At 51.4% G+C, this 23379-nt stretch overlaps 3 protein-coding genes across 3 annotated transcripts; 1 reads left to right on the plus strand and 2 right to left on the minus strand.

The window, feature by feature from the left end:
• The first annotated feature begins 1915 nt into the window (after positions 1 to 1915).
• TEX28 (testis expressed 28) lies at positions 1916 to 9505 on the plus strand. The gene is made up of 4 exons (XM_005909085.2): positions 1916 to 1933; positions 2025 to 2791; positions 8712 to 8847; positions 9131 to 9505. Exons 1-4 carry the CDS (start codon positions 1916 to 1918, stop codon positions 9482 to 9484), a joined length of 1275 nt encoding a protein of 424 aa, XP_005909147.2. The 3' UTR covers positions 9485 to 9505.
• Positions 4747 to 4899, minus strand: LOC102278861 (small ribosomal subunit protein eS27-like). Its single transcript, XM_005909083.2, has one exon. The coding sequence runs from the start codon at positions 4897 to 4899 to the stop codon at positions 4747 to 4749; it is 153 nt and encodes a 50-aa protein (XP_005909145.2).
• On the minus strand, positions 9355 to 22039 carry LOC102278116 (long-wave-sensitive opsin 1). The gene is given in 7 exon segments (XM_005909080.2): positions 9355 to 10017; positions 12832 to 13071; positions 14271 to 14436; positions 15801 to 15829; positions 15831 to 15970; positions 18184 to 18480; positions 21928 to 22039. Coding segments are annotated over 7 exon segments (1095 nt in total). The 3' UTR covers positions 9355 to 9906.
• Positions 22040 to 23379: the final 1340 nt, after the last annotated feature.

Consider the following 23379-nt stretch of genomic DNA (forward strand, 5'->3'; position numbering starts at 1 on the left):
CAACATCATTTCATTTTATCTGCTTTTGAACTTGATATGAAGTGGGAGGAGACGGGGAAAACAGAGGATGAGATGGTTGGATGGCATCACTGACTCAGTGGACATGAGTTTGAGTAAATCTGGGAGTTAGTGATAGACAGGGAAGCCTGGCATGCTACAGTACATGGGGTTGCAAAGAATCGGACATGACTGAGTGACTGAACTGAACTGAACTTTATATGAATAGAGCCATATATTGTATGGATTCTTCTGCGTTTGACTCCTTTTGTTTAACATTATACTTGTTCATTCATGTTTTCAAGACTGTAGTTTATTTTTATTGCTGTATGCGTGGGTGCGTGCCAAGTTGCTTCAGTCGTGTCCAACTGTTTGTAACCCCATGGACTGCGGCCTGCCAGGCTCCTCTGTCCATAGGATTCTCCAGGCAAGAATACTGTAGTGGGTTGCCATTCCCTCCTCCAGAGAATCTTCCCGACCCAGGGATCGAACTCATGTCTCTTATGTCTCCTACATTGGTAGGTGGGTTCTTTACCACTAGTGCCACCTGGGAAGTGCCATTGCTGTAGTATATTACTGAATATATTACAGTTCACTTACATATTCTTTGATCTATAGACCAGGTGGGTTGTTTCTAGCAGTTGATTATTGGGAGTATTATTGTACCTGCCTCTCAAGGGTATATCTAAGTATGTAATTGCCAGGCCATTCAGCATTAGTGTGTTAGTCGCTCAGTCGTGTCTGACTCTTTGCGGTGGTCCCATGGCCTGTAGCTTGCCAGGCTCCTCTATCCATGGAATTTTCCAGGCAGAAATGCTGGAGTGGGTTGCCATTCCTTTCTCCAGGGGATCTTCCCCACCCAAGGATCAAACCTGGGTCTCCTGCATTGCAGGCAGATTCTTTACCATCTAAGCCATGAGCGTACCTGGGCCATTCAGCATGCATGTCTTCAACTTCATGATATTACCAAATGCTTTCCCCAAAGTTTTACACCATTTACTCTCCCACCAGGAGTGATGGAGGGTTCCTGTTGTTTCATATCCTGTCTGAGATTTATTACTGTTAGTCTAAATTTTGCCACTCTGCTCGGTGCATAGTGGTATCACATTTCTTTTTTAAGATTAAGGTATAATTTGCATAGAATAAAATACACGGAACCAAAATATCTATTACAATATAATCACTCCTGGCTCTCCACTGGGAGAGCATTTTCAGATCAAACACATTCATGAAGGTGTTTTTAGTTAAAAAGTAGGGACAGAACAGAGGCTCCACCTGTCCTGATCATACCTATCTCTCCTAGTTCATCACTGTCTACTCTGCCCTGGTCTCCTGTGTTCCAGTTATGCTGTTATGGCCAATTTTATTTTAGAAGTGAGAAATCTGACCCTCTGAGTGCTCAAGGTCTCAGAGTGGTGGTGTCAGGATTTGAACTGGGCTCTGTCTCCAAGGCAGTGTGCTTACTATTATCCCTTTCCATGTAAGAGACTCCTTTGTGTTACAGTAGAACCATCCACCCTGCATGGTCAGCTCTATGAGAGTACAGAATGTGTCTGCCTTCTGTTCCACATGGCAGACTCAGGAATATGTGTTCAAAGAATGATTAGGTGAAGGAATCAACCTGTTAGGCTGCAAATCTCCATGCCTCTCCCTTCTGTCCACCTGGCAGTAGCAATATAGCAAGCTGTATGAGTTGAGGGAAATGAGTTTATTCCATGCTTCACAATAACAGTTCTCTATAAAATGAGATTCACAGCTGGTAAATCTTTGAAGAGAAGTTCAGGAACAGACAGGGCAGATGTGGAGGGTGTGCTAGCCACCTGGAGATCACAGTGAGGTATGCCATGCCCATAAAGCATGTCCAGTCTGTGTTGCATGTACTCACACATGTTTTTGCACATGTAAGTACATGGAAGGCATGTACATGGAAGTGCATGTAGGGCATGTAAATACCTGCTCACACCTGGAAGTATTGTTTAGGGTGGAGCAATGAGTCTGATTCTCCAATTGTTTGCCTCTTATGGAAGTACCCGTTTTGTGATTCTTATCTCCCAATGCAGACAGAATACACCAAGGGCCCAACTACCATCCTCTCCTCCAGTGTCCCCTCCTGCAGATCCCTGTCATCCAGCGAGGATGGCCCCAGTGGCCACTCCAGCCTTTCAGATGGGGAGCTGACCCGGAACATACAGGACAGCATCAAGCACTGTATCCTCTACCTCTCAGAGCAGCTGAGGGTGGAGAAGGCCAGCCGCGATGAGAACACAGTGGGCTACCTCAAACTGGTATCCAAGGCCGACCGGCACCAGGCCCCCCACATCCGGCAAGCCTTTGAGAAGGTGAACCAGCGAACCTCTGCCACCATCGCCCAGATTGAGCGAAGGCTCCGCCAGTGTCATCAGCAGCTGCAGGAGCTAGAGGAGGGCTGCAGGCCCAAGGACTTAGTGCTGGGGACCAAAAGCAGCCTGGACAACAACTGCAAGCAGCCCCGTGAAAAGGTTCTGTGTACAGAGCCCCCCTGGCCAGGTGGAGAAGACTGCTCATCCAGCGACCTGTCCACTGTTATCAGACACGTCCCTCTCCAGGCTCATTTCCCAGCCTGCCAGCAGCAGAGGTCCTTGGAGAGCAAGTGTGGGGCCCAGCCACGAGCCCTGCTGGGGCAGAAGATGAAGGAGGAGCTGAGAGAGGTGAAGATGGTCCACTTGAGCCTGCAGGGGTCCTACCAGAGCCTCAGGGAGCAGTATCTGACTGACCTGCAAGCATTGCTGGAGTCCCTTCAGAAGGAAAAGTCCAGGTGAGGCGGAGCTCCTGGCCACCTGGGCTCTGGGGAGGGCGGGGGTGGTATCAGTGTTCCTCTTGGAGTGGCAGATGATACATGAGTGGAATTGCCTTGTCTGCCCTGACCCCATCAACTGGGCTCATGGCTAAGTTGAGGCATAAGCTCCCACGTGGGTGATATGTTCTAAAAATTACTGCCTTCCAGGGAATGCTTTCTCTCCTCCTCAGCCCCTGGTGCGGTGGGTTGATTTTATTCATCCAAGAGGCTTCCCTGGTGGCTCAGACAGTAAAGAAACGGCCTGCAATATGGGTGACCTGGGTTTGATCCCTGGGTTTGGGAAGATCCCCTGGAGAAGGGCACGGCAAACCACTCCAGTATTCTTGCCTGGGAAATCCCATGGACAGACGACCTGATGGGCTACAGTCCATGGGGTCACAGAGTCCAATACGACTGAGCAACTTGACACTTTCACTTTTACTTTCAAGACCAGACTAGGGTCCACTAATAGGAAAAAAAAGGCAAACTCAATCTCTCAAGGACATCCCCATTTCTACTGAGCCCTTCTTGGGGTGCTAGCCACCCTCATAGGTGCCAAGCTCCCTCCTCTGAGCCCTGCAGTCATCCTCTGTTTGCATAGGGAAATCCTACCTGCACTGACACTGCTGGACCAATCCCTGAAGGGCAGTTAAAGGAGTATGAAGGGGCAACCTGCTGTCAAGTAAGGCAGCCAGTCACAATTCAGGTTTTTTTGGGGGGTGACTTTTTCAAGGTTATTGTAGTTGTTCCATCGCTGTTGCATCCAACTCTTTGCAACTCCATGAACTGCAGCACACCAGGCTTCCCTGTCCTTCAGCATCTCCTGGAGCTTGCTCAAACTCAAGTCCATCTAGTTGGTGACGTCATCCAACCATCTCATCCTCTGTCGTCCCCTTCTCCTCCTGCCTTCAATCTTTCCCAGCATCAGGGTCTTTTCCAATGAGTCAGTTCTTGGCATCAGGTGGCCAAAGTATTGGAGCTTCAGGTTCATCATCAGTCCTTCCAGTGAATATTTAGGACTGATCTCTTTTAGGATGGACTGGTTGGATCTCCTTGCAGTCCAAGGGACTCTCAAGAGTCTTCTCCAGCACCACAGTTCAAAAGCATCAATTCTTCGGTGCTCAGCCTTCTTTATAGTCCTCTTTTCAAGGTTGGATTTATGTAAAGCAAGACCAGAACTCAGGACAGTTGTGCATTTCCTTGTATGTTTCCATACTGCCTAGGCCAATGGGACTGTGGTGCTCTAGAAAGTTCTTAACCCACAGCATATTAGTGTCTGCCAGCTGTACTGGGGAGCAGAGCAAACTACCTCCTCACAAAACTCTGTGGGAATTGTGCAAGGTTGCGCTTCTAAGTCAGCACCTTCCTCATACCAACACCACCACGAGTGAACTGTGAAATAAACTGGCATCGTCTTCAGCCACCAAGATGTTCTGGTCATTGGCTATAGCAGTTAGCCTACCTTGATTAGTATACATTAAAAACAAAAAAGCAGGTCCATAGGACTCAGATTTCTTGAGAGAAATGGTGAATGGGCTGAAGAAGACAACGCAGTCATAGTGACAACAGGGAGCGTGTAGCATTGATCACCTGTACCATTCAGCGCCCACTTTACAGATGGGGAAACAGAGTCTCAGGCACAAGGGCATATGTTCAGCTCAATGAAGTGTCACCCGGTGTCCACAGCTGGGCACTACCCAGGCCCCTGCAATTGTCACGTCTTCTCTGGTATGTCACAGACTGAGGTTTCAAACTGGAGAGTTCTGTGACACTTCTCACAGGTTATATGTATTTGCTTTCAAGAGGGCTATTTTATTTTTCAATTGAGACAAAATTGACAAAACATAAAGTTATTAATTTTATTTTATTTTTTTATCCAAAACATGTTTATGGGGATGGTTTCCCATTCTTCTTGATACAGGTTACTTTTAGTGCTACTTCCGTCTGCAGGAGTAGCCTTCTGTAAGCCTGGCTTTTCCTCCTGTAAGCTGGCGGAAGACAGTAGAGCAGCCAACACACAAAACTACCGTTTGTGCATGGCTAAAGACAGTGATGATTTTATAACACCCTGGGCATTTCACATCCATGAAATAGGAATTGAGGCTCTGCACCAGATGCTTCTTCTTGTGTTTCCTATTGTCTTCTGGAGAGAGATGAGGGAGATCCTTTTAAGAGGCATGTTCTCATAGGGAGGTTGTTACTGCTGGAAAGGCTTAAATTGCTGATTTTAAAGTGTACAATGGCATTCAGTGCATTCACGGTATTGTGCAATGAAAAGTACATCTATCAATAATAGTTCCCCAACGTTTTCATCGGAGAAGGCAATGGCACCCCACTCCAGTACTCTTGCCTGGAAAATCCCAGGGACGGGGGAGCCTGGTGGGCTGCCGTCTATGGGGTCGCACAGAGTTGAACATGACTGAAGCGACTTAGCAGCAGCAGCAGCAGCAGCAGCAGCAGCAACGTTTTCATCACTCTGGAAAGAGACACTGCCACTCCCCATTTGCCTTCCCTCAGCCCCTGGTAACCACCAATCTGTTTTCCATCTCTCTGGATTTGTCTGTTCTGGTACATTTCATGTAAATGGAAGCATATGTTATATCAGACTTTGTGTCTTCTTTCACGTAATGTAATGATTTTGAGATTTATCCACATTGCACACAGGAGTGGCTCATTCCTTCTTGTTCAGCAGTGCTCTGTGATGTGAATGCAGTGCATTGACCCATTCATTTGCTACCAGTTGGGGCTGTGAGGAGTAGCGCTACTGTGAACACTATGCGTGTCTTTTTGTGAACATATGCTTTTGTATGTGAAATTGCCAAATCAACATCTAAAGAAACTTTTCCAGCATGTGCTGTGCTTAGTCGCTCAGTCATGTCCAACTCTTGGCAACCCCATGGACTGTAGCCCTCCAGGCTCCTCTGTCCATGGGATTCTCTAGGCAAGGATACTAGAGTGGGTTGCCATGCCCTCCTCCAGAAGATCTTCCCAACCAGGAATCAACCTTCCCAACCCAGGTCTCCTGCATGATTGTACCATTTTACACTCCCATTAGGAGTCTGTGAGACTTTGAGTTGCTGCACACTCTTGCCAATATTTGGTGGTATGGTCAGTCTTAGAAGTTTCAGGCTCCTAAACTCAGGTGTCACCTAGTGGAAGGGAACTCTAGATGGTGTCACCAAAGTGCAGTTTTTTTTTCAACCTCAAAACTACTGGCATTTTTGACCAGGTGATTCTCTGTTGTAGGAGGCCATGCCATGTGTGGTGGGCTGTTTAGCCGCGTCCCTGTTCTCTCCCCACCAGATGCAGTTGGAGGGCTTTCGTCTGGCCGTCCTAACAAAGTATCTCAAACTTAGTGGCTTCAAACAACAGAGATGGATTCTCTCAGTTCTGGAGGTCAGCACAGTGAAGTCAAAGTCAGCGTGTGGGTAGGGCTGCATCCCTTCTGGAAGGGCAAATCTGTTCCTAGCCTCTCCCAGCTTCCGGGGGCTGCTGGCTTCCTTAGCTTGTGGCCTTGTCACTGCAGTCTTCCAGGCCAGCACCTTCCCCTTCCCTGTGCTCTGTCTTCACATGCCCTTTTCCTCTGTGTGTGACCATTGCTGCTGCCTCCACTTCTAAGGATGTGTGTGATATACCACGTGAGCTTGGAGGAGTTGCTCTGTCTCTACCAGGTTACCCCATCTGGCCCGCTTCATCCTTCCCACCTCAGTCTCTCCATCTCAGACTTCTCTATGTTTCAGGCTGTTAGGTTCTAGCTCAGTTTGTCAAAGCCCATCCTCAGCTATGAACAAGAATATACTTTTCTGCAGCAGCAATGATGTATGAGGCCATTTTTATCAGACAGGGTGGCCTTAACAGCTTTGGAAGAATTTGAGGGGCGTTTTGATTGACCATCATTTTGCCCTCATAAGAGCATTTTGCACGGTGGTGCTTCTACCTCCGTGGCTGTAGGAGCCAGACAGAGAGGAGTCCTTGACCAAGGGAGGGATGTGTCACAAGCTAGGATCTTGCTGTGGCCCCACTGATAAGGGGAGATGGAGGGAACAGCCTTACATGTTAATATTGTCTTATTCAACAGTCTCTGCAAGAATGTGTGTAAGAGTATAGTCATTTGTTCTTAGAAATACATTAATGAAGAATCTGCTTGCTAATTTTGTCTTCATGAAGAACATGTTCATGAATATATACTTGAACCTGGTAGATATCTTGAATGTCCTTGCAGCTCCATCCCATATGTGAATGGAAGGACAGACATGGGGGAATCTGCTTTCAGGGTGGACACCCCACTCTCTCCCCTTCTCTGTGGTGGTAGTCTTAGTCAGGTTGTCAGACCAATCTCTTGTCAACAGGGAACAGGGCAGAGATTGATGGACTATTCCTTGAAATACCATCATGAACTGACTCTTGATGAACTGGCTTCCACAAATGAGTGTCTCAGCTTCTCAGCTGCCTGGGGACCATCTCCACGGCGTGCCAGTCAAGTCCCTGAACAGGACCTAACTGAACTTCTCACTTCCCAGTTCCTATCCCTGCCTCTGCTTCTCTGCAGGACTCCAGGCCCCCGCTGGTATCCAGCATTGTCACCCTGGCTCTGGTCAGGCCTTCCTCAGTTTTCCTTAAAGAGCTGGAAGCTGCCTGGCCTGTGTCTTTCCGGCCCATCCTTGCTGGTGCCCAAATGAGGGACCTCAAAGTGTTTTTTGACATCATGAAATATTCTAAACCCAGGGAAAGCAGAGAATAACTTGGTCAAGGTTATCTGTCCACCCCCAGCTTTCTCAAATCTTAACATATTCAAATTTTATTTAAGAAATAAAAGCTTAAAAGATGAGTTGCTTGAAACTCTCCCCTTCACCTTCCCCCCTTCTGCCCACTTGCTATCCTTGTTAGGCGCTTAGCTTTTCCAGACATATTTTTAGACTTTTGCTACTTAAATATGTGGCTGTAAACAACAGGTAGTGATGTTGTGTGGTTTTTTTTTTGATAGGTCTACTGAGATATTACTTACATGCCATAAAATGTACCATTTTAACCGTATGTTTCAATGAGCTTTAGTAAATTTACTTAGTTGAAATGGCAACCCACTCCAGTGTTCTTGCCTGGAGAATCCCAGGGACGGGGCAGCCTGGTGAGCTGCCGTCTATGGGGTCGCACAGAGTCGGACACAACTGAAGCGACTTAGCAGCAGCAGCAGTGTAACCGTTACCACAATCCAATTTTGGTTTCTGTTTTAATAACAGCTTTATTGAGATATAATTGACATCCCATACAATTCACCCATTTAAACTGTTTTTCTCACATTCACAAAGCCGCGCCATAGTCGCCACTGTCTCAGTCCGGGGCCCTGTCACCCCTCCCAGCAGAAGCTCCATCCCCGCTAGCAGTCACTCCCCATCTCCTCCCTCCCCCAGCCTCCTCTGTCTTTACGGATTGGCTTATGCTGGACATTTCCTACCCATGGAGTCATACAGTTATGTGGAGTTTTGAGACTGTTCCATCCTGATAATCAACAGATGATTTTTAGGGAAGAGCTACTGCACACGAAACACTGGGTGGGGGGTGTGTATATATATATATATATATATATATATATATATATATATGGAATTTAATGGCATACACAGGCAGTTTAGATCTCTATTTCTACTTCTCATATATTGCTATTTTTGTAAAGCCATTACAAAAGAGTAACTATATATATAAAAGATTCATGAATATTGGTGTGTGTGTATGTGTGTGTGGCTGGCTGATGTGCATCTGGGGTGTTCTGAGACCGACCTGGAGGAGGAGTCAGGGTTCGACTGCAGCTTGAGGAGAGAGGAGGAAGGCGTGTTCTGAAGCCACATCTAGTGTGGCTTTGAGCAGGGTTGCTCAGGGCCTGTCACTGTCTTTTGCTCCCAAGACAAGTGCTGCTGGAAGGACAGGTGAATGGGCACCTACAGGGGCACCTGGACGAGATTTACCACCTCAAACAGAACCTGGCCTGCACCAAGGAGAGAATCGTCTACCTGTCCTGTGAGAGAGCCAAGGAGATCTGGGTGAGCAGCCCTGGGGGACCTTTGTGAGAAATGGCTGATAAGGAGGTGGTGATAGGGACCAGGCCAGCAGAAGATGAGGGAGTCTGCTCTGACACCCCCGGAGCCCAGGGAAGGGATCGTGCCTGGCACTGTGCCCTGCAGCGCCTGGTCTTTATGATCACGCTGCCCTCTCCTGGGGCCGGGGCCGGCTTAGCCAATCTGGGAACTTGGGCACAATCTGCGACTCTCTGGCTCCTGGGCAGCAGGGACGCAGGGTCCCAGCTTCATGGTCTTCCTCCTGCAGGAGGTCATGGATACCTTCAAGAATCGCATGGGCAAGCTCAAGGCTCTGCAGCAGGTGACTCAGCTGGGGCTGACAGAACGCCCACAGAGCTGGCCCCAGGACATCCTGTGCCACTTGACGAGCCTGCTGCTGACGCTGGCCACGGTGCTCCTGGTCCTGCTGTCCGGCACTTGTGCCTGCCCCCTGCTGCTGCACTTGCGCCTGCACACATGCACCATGCTCCTGCTCCTTGGGCTCAGCACCCTGGCCTGGCAGAAGTGGCACGCCATCTCTGCCCCAGAGTGGCAGGCCTGGGTCCCCTCCAGGTGGAGATGGTTTGCCAGGGCCTCTCGGCCTCCACCCAAGGGGCCTTAAAGGGCCTGGCTTTGCTAGCTCCTCCCACCTCTCCAGATGGCCACTGCTCAGCTCTGCCTTTCCTGGTTCATCCCTGGCAGCCCGGTGATGCCCACCTGCTTCACACTTCTCTTTCCCACCTGCAGACAGGAGGCTTATAAAAGATGAACATCTCTGGAGTACTGCACCCTTCTCTACCCTGCGTGCCCTCCCGTGACCCAGTGACCCAATGCCCAGAGGCTCGGTTGCCCCCAAATGGCCGTGGCAGCCCCTGTGACATGGTTGTTTTTGGCAAAGAGAAACTACGATTATTTCACAGGGATGGAGAAGCAAGGGTGGGGAGGTGGGGTGGATGGGGGCCAAAGCCCTGGAGGTGGGGACAGGTTCCATTTTCCATTTTCAGGTGAGAGGCAGGCATTTTCATTTTCGGGGCTGGCAGAGACTCATGCAGGTGACACCGAAGAAACAGATGACGCCTCTGTTTTGGAAACACTGGAGAGTTCAGAGCTGTCGTCCACCTTCTTCCCAAAAAGTTGCAAGATGCAGTTTCGAAACTGGCAGGACAGAAAGGGTTATTGAATAGCAGAGCAGGTAGGGCCAGTGTGCTAGGCTAAATGCAACGGAGGGGCCCTGTGAGGATAGCAGTCCTTATGTGTCACCTTGATGGCTTAGGAGGCCTGAAGCTGAAACTCCAATATTTTGGCTACCTGATGAGAAGAACTGACTCATTGGAAAAGACCCTGATGGTGGGAAAGATCGAAGGCAGGAGAAGGGGACGACAGGTGATGAGATGGTTGGATGGCATCACCAACTCAATGGACATGAGTTTGAGTGAAGTCTGGCAGTTGGTGATGGACAGGGAGGCCTGGTGTGTTGCAGTCCATGGGGTCACAAAGAGTAGGACAGGACTGAGCAACTGAACTGAACTGACGGCTTAAACATTCAGAATCTACGAGGAGAATGGAGGAAGGCTCCAGTTACTCCTTGCACAGGTGGATAGTCTATCCCTGACTATTCAGTTATCTGAGTTATCTAATTGACCAGTTGATGGTGACTACTGTGGGCCAAATTGTGTTCCTACAAAGATATGTTCAAGTCCTAATCCTTGGAGCCTGTAACTGTGATCTTATTTGGAAATAAGTCTTTAGAGATGTGATTAAGGTGCATATTATCATGAGGTCATATTGGAGTAGGGTGGGGCCTCATCCAATAACAGATGTCCTCAGGAAAAGAAGGCAATTTGGATTCAGACACAGAAGAACACCGTGTGAAGGTAAAGGGCAGAGATCACAGGGACTCATCTCCAACTCGAGGAACACCAGAGGTTATGGGTACCTGTCAGGACCTAGGAGAAAGAACCAACCCTGCCCACACCCCGATCTCAAACCAAGAGAGAATAGATTTCTGTTGTTTGAACACTCCTAGCTTGTGGTACTTTGTTATGACAGCCCCACGAAACATATACAGTGACGAAAGATGATCCCAGCTAAGGAGCCAATGTCTGGGAGAGTCTCAGAGGCATTCTAGTGAAAAGGAAAGTGACTGTTGTCTTGTTTCTGGTCTGTCAACAAGGGGCCAGGTAAGGATTAGGTAGGCAAGAGCCCACCTCATCTCTTCAACCAAGAGTCTTCTGGCATCAGGAAGACTCTGATCTGTGCTGTGCTGTGCTTAGTCGCTCATTTGTGTCCGACTCTTGGCGACCCCGTTGACTGTAGCCCGCCAGGCTCCTCTGTCCATGGGGATTCTCCAGGCCAGAATACTAGAATGGGTTGCCATGAGCCCCTTCAGGGGATCTTCCCAATCCAGAAATCGAACCCAGTTCTCCTGCACTGCAGGCGGATTCTTTACTGTCTGAGCCATCAGGGAAGCCCAAGAATACTGGAGTGGGTAGCCTATCCCTTCTCCAGGGGATCTTCCTGACCCAGGAATTGAACTGGGGTCTCCCACATTGCAGGCAGATTCTTTACCAGCTGAGCTACCAGGGAAGCCCTCTGCTCTTTGCTACTGAACCCCTAATGGGATGTATGCATTTCCCAGATTATATCTCATGACTGAGTTAACAACAATGCTTTGAGAATACAAAGCAGAGGCATTTCCTATATATTTGGGGCCTGTTCTTGACTACCTCCAATATCAAAACTCTAGCAAAAACATAATTGTTGAAGTCAGTAACACCAGAATTGGGCTGAGCAGCAGAACAGACTCAGCTGAAGACCCAGCAGACGAGGCTGAGGGATCCATTGGCCATGCATTCAGCATCTACATACTGAGCACCCACGCTGAACCCATGTGTCTTTGGGGTATCTGCATTGAATCAAAAGAGCAACATTTCATGTCCTTGTGGAGCTCCATTCCAGAAAATTCTCTCTGAATGCAACAGGAAGGGATAACAGTGTGGAAAGGGTGAAAGCAAAGTTTGAAAGCCTGGAGAATCTGGGAATGCAGACAGCGGTAGAAGAGGGAGAGTTCCAGAGGGGAGAGTGGAAAAGCTCAAGAAAAGACAAAGATGGCCTAGGATTCTGCAAGTTAAAGCTAAACCTCAGAAGAGACCCATGGGAAAGACAGGAAATGGGGGCCGAGGGGTGAGCTCTGCTCTTGGTGTGAAGTCCTTGGGACTCCATAGTGGTGTTGGTTATACTCGATAACCTAAACATTACCATGGTGAGATGCGAGGCCCCTGGAAGAGTTGTATTCTGACCTGCAGACCTTTCTGATTATCAAGCCACATCACATCTACTCAACACCTTAGTGGAGTGGACATGATGGATTCAAGGAAGAATAAGGCAAATGGCCCTTCAGAGATGATGGTCACCTGTAATTTTGCAGGAAGTCTGGGAGTCATGGGCAGTTTAGTGCTGAGGCTCAATATGCCAGCTTCTGATGGCTGCCATCTGGCAAGACCACAGCATGTCCTGCCTGGACTGACCCACAAAGTTAAGAAGGCCAAAAGTCAGCACAGGCAAGAAGGGCCTCTGTGTCCTTGTCAGAATTGGGGTTTGAATATGGAAAGATTAAGTTCGCGAGAAGAGTTGTGTCTATGAAATCAAGACGCACATGCCCAGGGTACTTTGTATGCTAGATGCATTCTGGTAATCCTAGGGTGTCTGAGCTCCAGGCTCAGCTAAGGCCAGCCATTGAGATGGGCATGCACACATAGTGCCCTGCAGGAAGTGCCCACTGTCAGGCCCAGAACATAAAAGGATCCAGAGGGACGGCTGTCTGGGGCTGGGTCACTGGTGCCAAGCCTCCCAGGGTTATTTTCCCGGAGGTCATTTTCAGGCTTCCTGCAGACACACTTCCTGGTGGGAGCCATCACTGGGCTCTTCCAGGGTCTATCTGCAGTTTGCTCTGCCAACTGTGTGCCTTACCTGGCGGTTCATGAAGACATAGATAATGGGGTTGTAGATAGTGGCACTTTTGGCAAAGTAGGCTGGCAGGGCAGCCACCAGAGGGTGGAAGGCGTAGCCGGGGTGTGCAGCAGCAAAGCAGGCAAAGAAGGTGTAGGGCCCCCAGCAGAGACAGTAGGCGAAGATCATCACCATCACCATGCGGGTTACCTCCTTCTCCGCCTTCTGGGTGGACTCAGATTCTTTCTGCTGCTTTGCCACCTGGGGGAGATGGAGAATCATCCTGGGGACCGTGAGGGGTATCTCAGGAGATTCCCTGCTGCTGACTTCCCTGGTGGCTCAGATGGTAAAGTGTCTGCCTACAATGCGGGAGACCCAGGTTCGATCCCTGGGTTGGGAAGATCCCCTGGAGAAGGAAATGGCCACCCACTCCAGTACTCCCACCTAAGGGAGTGCTTGGCCTGGCCAGGGCTGGTCTTGTGGGAGCTCTTAGAGGCTTTGAGCGGAACTTGGCTAACACCTGCCATGCACTTGGCTTCGCTTGGTTCCCATCAGGAGGCGGGGAAGGAGCTAATGAGGCTGTTTCCAGCCTCCCCTAGTCCCCTATCAGATTGTGTCCCCCCGCCCCCACCGCCCTGCCCCATGGTCAGGTCTCAAGGGTGATTGATGGCTGGGGTGTGTGTCCTGTAGCCCGGATTCCACAGCTCATGACTCGCCCGGCCCAAGTTGTGTGTGGCTACCCGTGGAAGTCAGCTAGGTTGCTTCTGACCCCTGACTGCCAATGGGGGGTGGAGGTGGGCAGCGAAAAGGGGGAGCAAATCACAGGCTGAAGGCAGGGGGAGGGGAGCTTATCTCAGCCGTGATGGCCTCCCCTCCACAAAGAGCCGCGACAGCCTGTGCTGAGCCGATTGTGGGCACAAGCTGCTTTGTAGAGGAAAGTCACCACCCCAGAGGCCTCGGACTCTGCGTGCCAGGCCCCGGAGGCACCTTCAGGCCAAGCTGATTGACAAAGACGCGACTTCTGTGTGGTGTTTCGGGCAACTCGGGGGAGTGCAGAGTTCTCAGAAGCCCTTCTCCTGCCTTGCTCTGATTTCCTGCACCCCTGTGGCAGGGGAGGGGACCAGCTTCTCAGGGAGGAGGGTGTGAATGCACCCCTTGGACAGCCCCCTGAAGGGAGCCCTTGGGTGGCAGCCTTTTGAAAACACCCCTTGCTTTGCAGGTTTTACTTTGGGATCTGGCTGTCTGTGGCTAGCTTTCCTCCCCACCCCCCTCCCCGGGGTCAGCTCTGGGTCCCTCCACGAAGAGAGGGGGGTCATCCCTGCCCACCCTGTACAGGCAGGGCCAAGGGAGCCTCACGTCTGGTTTGGAGGCAAGAGAGCAGACTGTGCGGTCCTCTGTGGCTCCCCTCTGCCTGCATGATCCAGCAGGCAGGAGGGAAGCCAGGAGGGTGAGGCGCTCACCGCTCGGATGGCCAGCCACACTTGCAGGTAGCAGAGGATGATGACGCTGAGTGGGATGAAGCAACACGTGATCATGAGAACGATCATGTACGACTGCACCCCTGGGTAGGAGCTGCCGCTGAACACATCGGGGCCACATGAAGTCTTCAGGCCGTGGGGCCAGTACCTGCAGAAAAGGGCCAGAAGCCCGTGCTGAAATGGGCAGGGACCAGGATCTCCACCCTGGCACCCCAATGACTTGATTGAGGGTTGTTGGGCTTTTTTTTTATTATTATTGTGGTGAAATTCACATTACCCAAATTGACTTTTTTTGCAGTGAACAGTTCAGGGCCATCTAGGACATACACGGTATGGGGCAACTGCCGCCTGTCTGCTTCCAGGACATTTTCATCACCACCCCTCAAAGGAGGGCCTTTGGTAGGATTTCTGTAAATCCTTCTCCATCTCTGATCTCATTTTCCCTTTTTTTTTTTTTTTTTTTTGGTGGTAAAACACACATAGGTGGCTCAGACGGTAAAGCATTTGCCCTCAATGCGGGAGACCCAGGTTCAGGAAGGGTCAGGAAGACCCTGGGTCAGGAAGATCCCCTGTAGAAGGAAATGGCAACCCACTCCAGTACTCTTGCCTAGAAAATTCCATGGATGGAGGCACCTGGTGTGCTACAGTCCATGGGGTCACAAAGAGTCGGACACGACTGAGTGACTTTACTTTCTTTTGTTCTTTACACATAATTAGGAGGTTTGGTGCATTCACGATGTTGTGCATCCATCACCAATCTGGTTCTACAACATTTTCATCATTCCCATCACATTCTCTTTTTACAAAGGGGAGGTGGGGCACCCTCTTGCCTTAAGAACAGCTGTGAGCCCCTGAGGATTACATGAACATGTGTTCAACAATCCCAGCTATTGCGGGCATGGGGGTATGAGGAGGGTGACAGACAGAGCCTCGCCTCCATGACGATGGAAGCTTCCCGAAGAAAGAACTTGTTCACCAGCTTGCACCAGAAGACAGAAATGCAGCAGCCTTGTCCCATCCTGCCCACTCAAATATCAGAGCCGCTTCCTTGGAAATTCGGGTCTTTTCCCAAAGAATCCACCTGATGAGGACACTGGTGAGCTGCGACCCAAGGAGCCTCTGCAAAGGGGGCCCCTTAGCAGGTGCAAGAAAGAGGCCTGGGACAGAATGGGTAAGACTCTGTGTGCCCAGTGATCCAGTGTGCCCATGGCCTGAGCCTGCAGTGTTCCTCTCTGAGCTCTCATGAGCTGCTCCTGTCTGGGAGAAACAGACCTTTGCTGAGGCTTGGAGGGCCTGTGCCCACGTGGCAGCCAGGCAGAGTCATACAGCTGCAGACCTGGCCTGCTTGAAGGGCCCTCAGGAGGAGTCAGGTCTACTTCCACTTCACTCCTGGGGCCACAGAGGCCCAGAGACAGATAGTGATTTGCCCCAAGGTCTCAAAGTGAATGACGAGTTTGACCCTCCTTGCCCTGTTCTACACACATTGTCTTCCTGGCACCCCCGCCTCCTCACCTACTCCAACCAAAGATGGGCGGAGCCGTCCCACACAGCAGCCCAGATCCAGGAGAAGGCGATGCCTGTGATGGCCAACTTGGCATCAAATCTGACGTTGCCAAAGGGCTTGCAGACCACCATCCACCTCTCCCAGGAGATGATGGCCAAGGACCAGAGACCGGTGATCCCTTTGGGGCAGAGCAGACATAGGAGGGCTTTGAGTCAACACTTCACAAGATCAAGAGGGAGAACGCCCCCACGCCCCCCCCCCACCTACCTGCAAAACCTGATTCTCCAAAAAGTGTTTTCGGGTGCATGGAGCAGGTCTCTTGGTCAGTTTCTTTCTCTAACACCTGTGTCCCCTGTTCCTTCCCTGATGTGCATGCAGCCGCCTCCCTTTGCCCGCTCTGGTTCAGCCTCATGGCCCACCTCGCTTCTCATCTCTCTTTTATCTGGCCACCAGCCTTTCTCGTGATACTGTCAATGCAAGTCCTGATGGCCACGTACACCCCTGAGGCCACACTGAGGTGCCACTGTCCCAGCCAAGGCCAGGAAACAGGATGTGTCTGGTGACTGGCACACTCCAGCCGTGGGCATGCCTGCCCTCAGCCCAGGCCTCTCAGCACGGCCTACCTGGCAGCAATCTGTGTGTGGAATTCAGGGCTCCATGAGCTGGGATGGGGCAACAATGTGTTCATTTCCACCAACGTCTGCTGGACACTTGGCCTCCCTTACTCCCAACACGAGTGCAGTAGCGTTAGCAGCACCTGTGGCTTGTCACTTTACAGAGGTGCTAGGCATTTGCCAAGACAACTATATTCATTACCACGTTGACCTTTCAGGGGCTCTCCAGCCAGATACAGTTGATACTTTCATGGAGTGGTGTCCTGAATACTTCTACAAACTACTTTTAATATGAACACTTTGAATGAGGGACTGTGTCATTAAGTCATGTTTCATACTTCAATAACCGTATTTCAGTATCATTGGCTTCCTTGGGACTCTATGGCCCCCCAAACTGGTGACCTGAGAGCAGACCTTGAGCAGTTACAGAGGTGGGATGGACGGGATGGAGGAGCCACTCGGGGGCCCTGGCACGAGCTACCCACGGTGTCCACAGGGTTTGAACTTGGTTAGGTCAGTGAGCAGAGGTGACACCGCCAGTGGCTCAGGTCACTGACCAGGTCCCCTCTCACCTGCCCCGCTAATCCTATTGTCTTTCTATGGCTCATCTCTTGAGAATCCAAATTGGAGATCACTGTAGGGCAGTGAGACAAACCCAACATAGATGTGGGTGCCAAGGACCCAGGCATGTGAGCAGGTGGCCATGGGACTTAAAACTGGGGGGAGGCAGCTGCGAGCCTTTGCTGCTTTGATGGCTGGAGGCCTGGAGACAGGGTGCACGTGCTGAGCACTGGGGCCCTTGGACTCCTTGTCATCTTCGGTGGATGCCAAGCTGCAACCCTGCAGCCCTTGCTTCTCTCCTGGGGGTGTGTGCCCCCGAGGGGTCCATGTCCTCTTCTTCATAGGCCCCTGGCAAGCAGACCTGGCCTCCCAGCATGCCCCAGCCTTGCCTAGTGCTCAGCATGTGGTGGATGCCAGCCAGCCCTGGTTTCCTCACATCCTCCCAGCTATTGGCGAGCCTCCTCTCGGTCTCCCCCTCCGATCCCCTCATCCCCATCTCAGCCTGCCATCCTGGGCCTCCTCCGTCCCTTGTCTGCCCACCCAGCCTCCGGCCACCCAACCAGCCTAGCTGTTGGCACCCCACCCTCCTCGCCCACTTGGCGTGAGTGCCCTCGCGTCCTTCTGACCCAACATCCAGCTCCCTCACGGCCTCCTCCAGGTCCCGGTCCTCTAAGGACTGACGGCACCATATTCTCACTATCCAGATGCCCGACAGCACAGAGCAACGAACACGGGGGCTTGGCAGCCAATGGAGATCTCAGCAGAGCCACGAGCCATGTAGAAGTGAGCGATTGGGCTGGGGAAAGGGACATAGGATCTAGTTTCAATATCTCAGGAGCTCTCCTGGGAATTGCTTCCTTGCCAGGGAAAAACTGACACAGGTGAGCTGAAAGGGCACGTGTCCCAGATTTGAGTGGGAGTCTCGTTTGGGGTGCCCAGAGGCCTCCTGTGCCACCCTGTTCTGGGATTATGTGGATCTGTCTGTCTCCGCCCATGCCAGCTATATGGTCTCAAACTGAATGTCACCAGGTCAGGTCTATTTCAGAGCAGACACCTCTAATGGTCCCAGCCCAACTTCCCCAGCAGGTCCATCCCCCTTCAAAGATGTGCTGAGCCTGCGTCCCACAGCTGCCTCTGGTGATTTTGCCCACATGACGGTCTCCGTTACGTGCAGCAGGCTGGGTCTCCCCCAAACCCAGGCCCCCAGGTGACTTACCACACAAGGAGACAGTGTAGCCCTCCACAACACACAAGGGGTGGCCCAGCACAAAGTAGCCATACATCTGGTTCACAACGCTGATGGTGCTGGCGATGATGGTCTCTGCCAGGTCAGCAATGGCCAAGTTGACCAGGATCCAGTTGAGAGGGTGGCGGAGCTTCTTGAACCTCATGGTGGCTGCCAGCACGAGCCCATTAGTGAAGACAGACGCGATGACCACGAAGACCATCCAGGCGCTGGTGAGGTGGTACACCCATCTGGGAGCGATGTGGTAATTGGGGCCTTCAAAGGGATCTTGAGGCAGGAGGTACAGAGTGAGCAGAGGACTCGGGCAGCTGCTTCATCACCTGTACGGCCACACCTGCCCTCGCCTTTGCAACTGGTCTTTCCCCTTAGCTTTGTTCATCTGCAGGCAACCTTCCCTCAATTCTGTCTCTCAGACCCAAGGCCACGACCTGCTGGAAACACCTGCATGGGCATCCTTGAACTTAACAAAGCATCATCCATGCCAGGTATTGCTCCCTGGTCTGAGTTGCCCACCCACTCCTGGAGTGTGGTTGGCTGGCTCCTGCTCCGCTGAAAGCCCCTTGGCACCCTGGTGCTGTTGCCTGTGTGCCCTGCACATCATTCTGTCATCAGATCTTTGCTCATGGTCTCCCTCATACCCGGGTCCTCAGCTGGTTCATACCATCCAGTCTGGCTCTGTGCCCTTACCTTCCAGGACCCTTTCCAGATTCCCCAGCTGAGATTTAACTCCATATCGGAGCTGTGCATGTGCGTGTCCTGTCTTCCTCACTGGACTGTGTCTCATGCATGTACAGTTAGTACCCCAAGAATGAATGATTGAAGGCCTTTGCTATGGATTGGATTGTGTCCCTTCCAAAAAAAGGCATGTGGGAATCATAACCCCCACTCCCTCAGAATGTGACCTTATTTAGAGAAAGGGTTTGTACAGAGATGATCAAGTTTTGATGACGTCGCTAGGCTGGGCCTAGTCCAATAGGACTTGTGTCCTTACAAAAAAGCAAAATTTGGACACAGATGCATTCAGGAGAAGATGGCCGTGTGAAAATGAAAGTAAGGATCGGGGTGGTGTTTCAATAGCCAAGGGATACCATGGATTACCAGAGATTATTATAACCTGGGGGAGGGATACCGTGGATTACCAGAGACTACTATAACCCAGGGAAGGGATACCACGGATCGCTGGAGACTACCATAAACTGGGGGAGGGATACTACGGATTACCAGAGACTACCATAACCCTGGTGGTGTTCCCTGGTGGCTGGTTTGGGGGATTAGCCACCTGGATGGGTGAGGAAAATCTGATGGTTATCAGCTCTGACCTCTGCTGTAGAAGGGATAGGCTACCCACGCCAGTGTTCTTGGGCTTCCCTGGTGGCTCAGCTGGTAAAGAATATGCCTGCAATGCAGGAGACCTGGGTTCGATCCCTGGGTTGGGAAGATCCCCTGGAGAAGGAAATGGCAGTCCACTGTGGTACTCTTGCCTGGAAAATCCCATGGATGGAGAAGCCTGGTAGCCACCGTCCATGGAGTTGCAAAGAGTCAAACATGACTGAGCGACTTCACTCACTCACCATAACCCAGAGGAGGGACCTGGAACAGAGTGTCCCTCAGAGCCACCGGGAGGAGCCAACCCTGTCGAGCCCGTGATCACTGGCCTCCTGAACTGGGAGATGATCAATTTCTTTTGCTTAAGCCACCCAGTCTGTGGTGCTTTGTCATGGCAGCTGGAGCAACACACACAGAATGAGGAGTAACTCCCCTTTATTATGACAGTGGGTCTACACCTTTCTTTGTTGGAAGGACCTTTCTGCCACCACCATTTTAGCAGATTACTCAACCACTAAGTGATGGAAACAGGATGATGGGGAGGGGGGTTGGGCAGAAGGGCATGGGTCAGTCCAGGAACAATCAACTCATTTTCTTCAACAAATAAATTTCAAGGACATTGAGGGAAAACTTCTAAAAGTATGACTTTGCATTTATGTTTTTAAAGAGTCCTTTCTTCTTAGAGCTACCTTCTGAAGACTTACAGAGGAAACGATGTGATGTTTTGGATCTGCTTCCAGAAATTGGCAGGAGTGGTTAGTGGGCAGGATAGAGAGGAAATAAGAGAAGTGACGGACACCCTAGTGGAGGGGACAAGTGATGGGTACCCAGTGCCATTATCCTCTCCTTCTATTTTGCTAGACACATGAATTTTTGTAAAAAAAAAATTTTTTTACAATAAGGAAATCTGGGGCATTGACAAAGCCCCAGGTGCCTCCAGGAAGAGCGTTGTTGGATCTCCATCAGGGACATTCTGGGGTGGAAACCATCAGGTCAATGTGAACTTCACGGTTCTCCACCAGTTTGGCTTGGGAACCCTATTGCTGGTCCTGCTCTGGGTGTCAAGGAGCCAGTGTGACTTCTGGAAATTGTGGCAAGTGAGACATTTTTCCCTTGGACTGCAAGGAGATCCAACCAGTCCATCCTAAAGGAAATCAGTCCTGAATATTCATTGGTAGGACTGATGCTGAAGCTGAAGCTCCAATCCTTTGGCCACCTGATGGGAAGAATGGACTCATTGGAAAAGACCCTGATTCTGGGAAAGATTGAAGGTGGGAGGAGAAGGGGATGACAGAGGGTGAGATGGCTGGATGGCATCACCAACTCAATGGACATGAGTCTGAGTGAACTCCGGGAGTTGGTGATGGACAGGGAGGCCTGGTGTGCTGCAGTCCATGGGGTCGCAAAGAGTCGGACAGGACTGAGCAACTGAACTGCACTGAACTGAGACATATTTGAAGGAACTGAAGGTCTTCAGTTGGAAGGAGGGACCTGCGGAGTTAGGGGCCGGGGGTCATTGGCATCTTCAGCTCTCTGACGGGCTGACAGACAAAACCTTGTGACTGGGCCATGCCCAGGGCTGAATGCCAGCTGCCTCAACAGAGTTTTCTACTGTCTGGTGCGGCTGAAGCACCTTTCCTCAGGAGCCGAGCTAACTTCTTCCCTAGCACATGCCGCCAGGGGCCAAGGGCTCCAGGGTGAGCTTGGACAAGACGACCGCCGTGGTCTCTTCTATCCTTAGGCTCTCAAAGGCACTCACCCCGCTCTGGGCCACCCGAGCCTCCTGCTCCTGCTGGCCATTTCCGTTTGGCTTTGGGAGACGCAAAGATGAGTTAGGCCCGGGTTCCCTCCCCAGGAAGAGAGCCCCTGCATAGACGCAATGGGGTTGAGGGCAATGAGCGCTCACTAGCAGTCTAGGACGGGGATTCTCAGAGGCTCTGTGAAGCCAATGTGGTTTAAAAATGCACATTCGATATGATGGTGTCCTTAGGGGCTTCCCTGGTGGCTCAGATGATAAAGTGTCTGCCTGCAATGCAGGAGACCTGGGTTCGATCCCTGGGTCAGGAAGATCCCCTGAAGGAGGAAATGGCAACCCACTCCTGTAAGTCTTGCCTGGAGAATCCCATGGACAGAGGAGCCTGGTGTGGGCTACAGTCCATGGGGTCACAAAGAGTTGGACATGACTGAGTGACTTCACTTTCTTTCTTTCTTTCTGTATTCAGAAAGTACCCCCCCCCCATTCATGGCATCATAAAAGCTAAGGGGAGCAAAGGGGTACAGAGGCTCTCTGGGCTGGATGGGTGGCCAGCCAGCACCCCGTTCGCAGCCACTTGGGCCTGTGTCCCCTGAGGGCTGTTCCAGCCAGTCCAACCCAGCCTGCTTGCTCACCTCTGGTGGAGTTGCTGTTGGTGTAGGTAAAGATGCTCCCCTGGGTGCTCTCCTCAAAGTTGGCCTGCGGCTGCCCACCTGCAAGCCTTTGGGGGCCCCACGCGTGGGCCATGGCTCTGCAAAGCCCTGTCCCTGATGCCCGCCAGCCCTGGCACTGCCCGGGGGGCCACAGCACTTTATACCAGCCTGTGGGATCAGCCCAGGCCTCCTCACCTTAAAAGCCCCCAAACCCTTCACCATCTGATCTCTTAATTGGGCCTGGGACTTAGACTTCCTCCTCCCCCAGTGCTGGGCCTGCTGGCTCCTGGGTGAGCCCACGGGGGTGGCTCAGAGGGATTTGCTGGGAGCCAAACTCCAAGCCAGGGTGCTGCGGGGGCTGCTGCAGGCCCTCGCTTCTGTTTCCCTGTCCTCTCTTCCTTTCTACCGTCCAGCACCTGCTCTAGGCCAGGCAGGCCCAAGCAGCAGGCTTTTCAGTCCAGAGCCCAGCCCTGCTTTTCACAGCGGCTCCTCTCCAAGCAACTTTGGGGGCCTTGGGCCAGGACCTGGAGCCTTCTGGAGGGTCAGGCCACATTGGGGGCCCAGATGGATACGAGTTGGACCACTGGGACTCCTTCCCCAGGAAGGGATGGACATCCCACCATCCATCCGGCTCTCCCTGCCCCTCCTACCTTGCTCCCCAAGAGCTGCAGCTCCCCTGGTCACCAGGGAGCTCATCCAGGACCCCTAGAAGCCATCCTGAAGCCCCCAAAGGTGCCCACAGGCCCCACCTGTCCAACTCTCCTTCCCTGAACTCACAACTTTCCTTGGACTACCCTTGACTAGGACTTCCTCTAGACGTGCCTTCAAAAGCGAACCTCTCTGCAGAATGTTCCAGACAGGCTGCCTCCGCTGTCCCATTGCACCCACTGCTGTATGGCTGCCACTGGCTGAGCACTTGGCAGGGGCACCAGTTACCTAGAAATCGCTCAATTCTCCAGCCTTGCCTGTCTCCACACAAGAAGGCATATACACACGCTCAGGGCAGCATCATTCACAAGAGGTCAAACTGACCCAAAGTCAAATCAACAGGTGAATAGACACCCAACCAAATGTGGTATATCCACGTACTGGAATATTATAAAGTCATAACAAGGGATGAAATCGGGACACATGTTACAACATGAAGGAACCTCGAAAAGATGATGTGAACTGAAAGGAGCAGACACAAACGATCTCAGATGGTGGAAGGCCCAGAATAGACAAGCCCACAGAAACAGCAGATTGGTGGGTGCCAGGGGCTGGGAGGAGGGGCATGGAGAGGGATTCCTTAGAGAAAGAGATGCCTTGGGCAGTGATGAAATAATTCTAAAATTAGATGGTGATGGTACAGTGACTGTGGAAAACAGTTGGGCAATTCCAAAGATTGAAAAATAGAATTACCATGTGACTCAGCAATTGTCCTGAGTACATGCC

The sequence above is a fragment of the Bos mutus genome, chromosome X (genome assembly GCF_027580195.1).
Source record: "Bos mutus isolate GX-2022 chromosome X, NWIPB_WYAK_1.1, whole genome shotgun sequence".
Classification (NCBI taxonomy): Eukaryota; Metazoa; Chordata; class Mammalia; order Artiodactyla; family Bovidae; genus Bos; species Bos mutus.

What these genes read in the sequence shown, in the direction of transcription:
- LOC102278861 (XM_005909083.2), bottom strand. Translation starts at nt 4,899, where the DNA reads ATGGATGTGAAATGCCCAGGGTGTTATAAAATCATCACTGTCTTTAGC.
- TEX28 (XM_005909085.2), top strand. An exon ending in CTTCAGAAGGAAAAGTCCAG is followed by an intron (nt 2,792 to 8,711) that starts GTGAGGCGGAGC and finishes TTTGCTCCCAAG; the next exon opens with ACAAGTGCTGCTGGAAGGAC. An exon ending in AGAGAGCCAAGGAGATCTGG is followed by an intron (nt 8,848 to 9,130) that starts GTGAGCAGCCCT and finishes TTCCTCCTGCAG; the next exon opens with GAGGTCATGGATACCTTCAA.